This window comes from Octopus bimaculoides, chromosome 9 (genome assembly GCF_046866305.1).
Source record: "Octopus bimaculoides isolate indiv1 chromosome 9, ASM4686630v1, whole genome shotgun sequence".
NCBI classification, from domain to species: Eukaryota; Metazoa; Mollusca; class Cephalopoda; order Octopoda; family Octopodidae; genus Octopus; species Octopus bimaculoides.
In genome coordinates this window covers 90,907,157-90,913,156 of record NC_142936.1, presented here as the reverse complement: position 1 = coordinate 90,913,156, position 6,000 = coordinate 90,907,157, and the positions used below count along the sequence as shown (strand labels likewise).

At 39.0% G+C, this 6,000-nt stretch overlaps 1 protein-coding gene across 2 annotated transcripts in view; it reads right to left on the bottom strand.

The window, feature by feature from the left end:
• Positions 1-765: 765 nt before the first annotated feature.
• Positions 766-6,000, bottom strand: part of LOC106867893 (uncharacterized) — a 93,947-nt gene continuing 88,712 nt past the window's right edge. For both annotated transcript variants that reach the window (XM_014912960.3, XM_089358026.1), the window contains exon 5: positions 766-3,557. In XM_014912960.3, coding sequence (XP_014768446.3) covers positions 2,067-3,557 — 1,491 coding nt within the window. In that variant the 3' untranslated portion in view covers positions 766-2,066. The remainder of the gene's footprint in view (positions 3,558-6,000) is intronic.

Sequence of the window (6,000 nt, the reverse complement as noted above, 5' to 3'; positions counted from 1 at the left end):
CAAGCCTGTCCTTCTTCTTCGTGAGTAAATGCTATCGACTGTCCAGTTTAACACCACCACCAAGAATTTCAGCGATTTTAGCATTCTGGTGAAAAGATAACCTCTTTCTTACCTCCCATCTGAGTGATAGATCCTGAAAAAGCCATGCACACAGCTCTTCTTCCTTGACTCCACCTTTCTCTCCCTCCCCTGTGAGGTGTGCCATAGCTCAAGTATGAGACACTGTGGACCAACAACTATTTTGGTGTCGCTCATTCGACATTTTAACCCTTCAGCATTTAAACCAGCCACATCTGGCCAAACTATTTTTGCCTTTTTTATGTTCAAGCTGGCCACATCCAAAATCTTACACCTACCCTACAATGTCATTCTAAAAATAAAAAATCACATCATTAAAATCTTGAAACCAGAAGATAATGCAGGATTAATTCAAGACAATATGAACAAGGTCTACATTTGACAGCATAATCTAAATGCTAATGGTCTGTCTATTTGTGTGTGTGTGTGTGTGTGTCTATCTATCTATCTCACCTTCTATGTATGTACAGATTTCTACATACACATGCATGTGTACGAGTTTGCCTCCAGCACCAAAAAGTTCTGCAACCAAAAGAGAGTGAATGTGCAATCAGCTGTGCCAAAATGCCTGCATCCAAATAGCTGCATCATATTTTCCCATTATTCCATAAGCTCAAGCAATACTGAGCAAGGACCACTACTCAACATCAACGAAAGTAAACCAATGAAGAACAACATGAAATGCAATAACAGTACAATGCAGAGCTTTAATAAAGCGTTAAAACATAAACGAAAATTTCAGGGAAAAAAAAGGGAAGAAAAATAGAACGAAAATTGAAAGAAAAAAAGGGGAGGCGAGGTAGGGGGAAGGGTGTAATGTCATCAGTTTTTTTGTAGGGCTTTGTTTTAGCAAAAAGGAAAAAAAAAAAATTCTGCAGGGAGAAGGGAACAGGGAGTTGAGTATCACCATCATGATGATGATGATGATAATTATTAATTTTTTTTTTTAATTTCTTAATAGAAAATGTTCTTTTCAGAGGATAAACTTTCCTCTGGTATGCTTTTTGAATGATGTATGTGTGTGTGTGTGTGTGTGTGTGTATGTGTATGCATGTATATGTATGTACATACACACATAAAATGAACAACTGCAATGAGGGTATAAAAAGTGGGCAGTCAATATTTCCAAAGATATAGGCATATATATGCATTATATATATATATATATATATATATATATATATATATATATATATATATATATATATATATATACACACACACACACACATAGATATATACTCATATACACATATATATACACACACACATCATATTTGACAGCTTATGAGGCACATTATTTTTCCAGGAGAAAAAGTAAAACATCCAGGAAAATCTCTTTGTGTTGTATAAACACATCATAAGGATTTAGATTACAGGCAGGTGATGGTTCAAGAAGGGACCTGCTAATAGAAGGATGCCCTATAAAGCTTGTATGCCTCATGAGAAGTCAAATGCCGTTATGTACGTAAAATGCAAGACGCATGTGCCGGCACAAGTACATACGTGTATGCATGTATGTGTATATATTTATATATGTGTATGTAAATACACATATATGAACCAAAAAAAAAAAAGCGTAGAGAGAGAGATATATGTCTTGACAAAGGGAAATGTCATGAAATGAAATTTTTGAGACAAGAAATTTTCGGACAAGTTATAATGAAAGCGAAGGGAAGAAAAAAAAAACAAAAAATCCTTATCTTTAAATTACGGAGTGTGAACGAATGGATAGGTAGATAAAAACAAAAAAAAAGCACCCTCACCCCCAACCCCCATGATTATAAACTATTTTTCCCTCTATAAGTTGTTAGCCCTCCCCAATCTTCAACACCTCCATGGAAAAAAAAAAGAAATATAAAACAAAAGAATACAAAAAAAAAGCAACATCACCCAGTTCTCCGTCCTAACCCTTCCCCCGTCCCACACCTATTACGGCACTGTCCCCCCTTCCTTCCCCCCAATTCCTCATTGACTATGTTTAAAAGCTATGATTTATGCACAATGACACCCGGGCGTTGATAAATTTGGTTGATGGCATAGGGGGGAGCTCGATGCAACAGTGTTGAAGCTGTGGGATATTTGGTGGGGGTGGTGCTGAAACAGCTACTGGAGAGGTTGGTCTTCACAACAGACGTACAGTCACTGGCTAGTACTTGTTGCTGGTGGTGTTGTTGGTGTTGCTGGTGTTGTTGTTGTTGTTGGTCTTGTTGGTGATGATGGTGGTGGTGGTGATGATGATGATGGTGTTGCTGTTGTAGTTGTTGTCGATGTTGCTGTGTTTGCTGCTGCTGCTGCTGCTGTTGTTGTTGTTGTTGGTGGTGGTGATGGTGTGCAGCAGGAACAATAGGTGGGGCAGCAGGAGTGGTGGCCACAAGGACAGGAGAGTGAGCTGAAGGCGGGGCCGGAGTATCAGCAGCAGTGGCACCTGCAGCTGCAACAGTAGAAAGCGCCGGATGCAAGAGCTGCTGTTGCTGCTGCAGGGTTGGTTTTGGTGTTTTTGATGCTGCGGCAGTCAAAAGGGACGACGATGATGTTGATGATGATGATGATGATGAGGATGGTGACGATGACGATGAGGATGATGATGATGATGTTGAAGACGGTGTAGAGGAGAGAATGGACAGAGAAGAGGGAGGGATGGAAAAAGATGAAGTGTTGTTGCTGCTGTTGTTGTTGTTGTTGTTGTTAATGAGGCTGAAGTTAGTGGGTGTTGTGGTGGTGGTGGTGGTGGTAGTGGTGATGACGGTTGAGGCGAACACTAGTGTGTTTTTATGTCCATTGTTATTATTGTGATGTTGCCCTGTCGTGGAGAAGTCCACAGGGGACACAAGTTCTGAATTGTTATCATCATCATCTACACAATCATCATGACAATCATCACCGTCATCATCGGCAGCATTGTAGTTGATGACGTCATCGTCGTCGTCGTCGTCAGTGATGTCATCACCGTCATCATCATCTTCTTCGATGTCATCGCTGCCGTCCTCCTCATCGTTGATTGGTGACGACAGTGGAGTCGTGCCACCGTCATCTTTAGAGTGACAGTTTTCCTTGTCTTCGTCACCGCCAACAACACCGCCACCACCGCCGCCGCCACCACTCCCACCCATCTTCACACAGCTTTCTTTACCTGGCCCCATAACAGAGCAAGGCCCCACCGTTTCCCCTGTCCCGCTGCACACCTTCTTCTGCCTCTGTTGTTGCTCTGTGATGCTAACTACCCCTCTTCCGCCACTGCTATTATACACTGCATTGCCATGTTGGTGTGCAGGTGGTGCATTGATGCATTCAACTGCACCAAATTGTGACATGTTGTTGTTGTTGTTGTTTGGGTGCTGCTGTTCTTCTAACGCCAATCCAATTCGGTCCCCTTCCAAGTGTCGGATGGCCTCTACTATGGTCTCTAAATTACGCCGGGACATGGAGGAGTTGAACAAAGGTTGGCTTGGCTTTTCATCGACTTCGTTTAGACTCATCTGTAAATCACAGCCACAGGAGATAATGAAAAGAAAAGAAAACAGAAGAAAACATAAAATTAGTGAATGTAATAAACTAGGAGAGAGAAAGAGCATGGCATTAGTTACAGACTGAATTTACCAATGTATGAAGCACATTCTCATATAAGAGGGACACTTATCTTACAACTGTATTTTGCAGGAGATATTTAAAGATATCTTTAAGTGGCTTTATCGGGAAAATGTATGGCCCTGTGCGTGTAAATTCAATGCAGTGAAAGTGTACTGGAATTTAAATATGAAACCATGTATCTTAATATAAATAATCTATGTTATAGGAGTACCAAATTCCAATTTTATCCCCTTTCAGATCAGCTGTATGATTGCTTATTATTTTGGTCAAGAGAATTGCTATACAGGATACAAAACTCATATTGCAGGGCGTGATATTTTATGTAACCACTGCTATGGTTTTGTTGTCATCCACTCATTGCAAATCGTCGACAGGCCGGTCCATCCATCTTTCTAGAATTTTACTTTAGGACAATGGTTCCCAAACCTTTTCGGACTGCTGCTGCCTTGACACCCAGGCCACATTCCTTGCACCCCACCCCACCCCAACTAACCATCACAAACACAGACCCCTTTCTGAAGCAAATTCAAAGCAACTGTATTTAACAAATAAAACTTAACCTAATGAATCCATTATTTTGCTTGTTTTTACATGAATCACTACCCAATTATCACCCCACACTTTAAATGTATTGCTACTCCATTATCGCCCTATTTTTCTTCAACATCCCCTTGGAACTTTCCATCCCCCATTCCCCTGGAGCAATACTGCCCACTTTGGGAACCACTGCTTTAGATGATTAAAACAGGTCTCTTAAAGGTAATAGAGTCATTAAATAATATAAGACACATGTCAAGTGTGGGTTATGTATGCAGGGGAATGAAATATAAAGTGTCATTTATTATACTTCGTGGATTTATGCTTATCCAGCTCCCTAGCCTACAACATTCTGTCCCCCATTCTTATCATGGCCGCATTATATGCAGGGCAATATTTCAATACATTTAAAAATAGGAAAACAGCATATCTTAAACATCAGCAAATTCAGAAATTATTATTGACAAACAATAACAGAATCCAACAAAGAAGACTTTATGTGATTGGGTTTTGAATGAAATGATAGCCAAAGCTCTCTCAAACCACAATCCCACCTTCTTAAAAAACATGAAAAAAATAAAGCTCACATTGAATAATGCAAATGAACCATGTCTGCAAATACAACTTAATTTATACCTGATATTCTAGTAAATATATATATATATATATATATATATATATATATATATATATATATATATACATACATACATATATATGGCGAAGCAACTTTTGCTGATCCCTAAATTATGTTTATAATTATAAAAGTTTTACCGATAAAGGTTTTTTTGCATCCCGAACTACTTGGCAAAATTGTTAATTATTAATTTATTAATTAATTGACAATTCCCTGCCCTATATCTATCTATATATATATATATATATATATATATATATATATATATGTGTGTGTGTGTGTGTGTGTGAGCGTGGTGCGTGTGTATACGCACACACAAATAGACAGGTAGATTGATAGATAGACAGATATACACAAGTCATATAGCATGTAAAGATGTTACGATGATGTAAAGGTGTTACCAGTGGCTACGGTGATCAGGTCATGATCATTAAATGGTGCATTCCATTCCTGGAGTTGGTGGTATGTAGTGGTCTTTGAGCAAGGAATGTCTCATTGTTTCAGTCTACTCAGCTATTGTATACTATACTATAAAGTAAATGTATGTACATATGTTGTCATTAAACCATTGTAAATGAAAGACAATGTTACTGCTTATTTTTCCCAGGGAACAAATACAACATATTTCAGCATTGTTGAAGACAATAAGAGGCTCCTATTCTAAGAAAATTTACTTCAATTACAATTGCATTATCCATGCCAGTATGAGAAAAACAGGAGCACAACCTGATGCTCACCCAGGTACACTCGCCCTGTTTAAACATAAGGTAACTTCCACGCTCAAGCTTCGTGTTTTAGTTGAACTAATTTTTTTTTAAGGCACAATTGTAGCTACAAGGTTAAGAATTTTACTCCTATTAAGGGTCAATCCCATCCTGTGACACCTTGATTGTCTTCTTCTATAGCCCTGGGCTGACCAAACAAAGCCTTGTGAGTGCATTTGGTAGATGTCATACATGCATGTCTATATGTCTCGACGTCAAGTGATGGTTGTAAACAAGCAAGGTCACTTCATTTCTTGTCTCCCATGAAAAGCATGCCTGAGCATGGGAAAACATTACCTTGCTTGTAAACAGATGGCAGCAGTGTTGTGATGGTGAAAGGATTGGAGTTACTGAGATTTAAAAGTCTCACTTCAGCACATACGTACACTGACA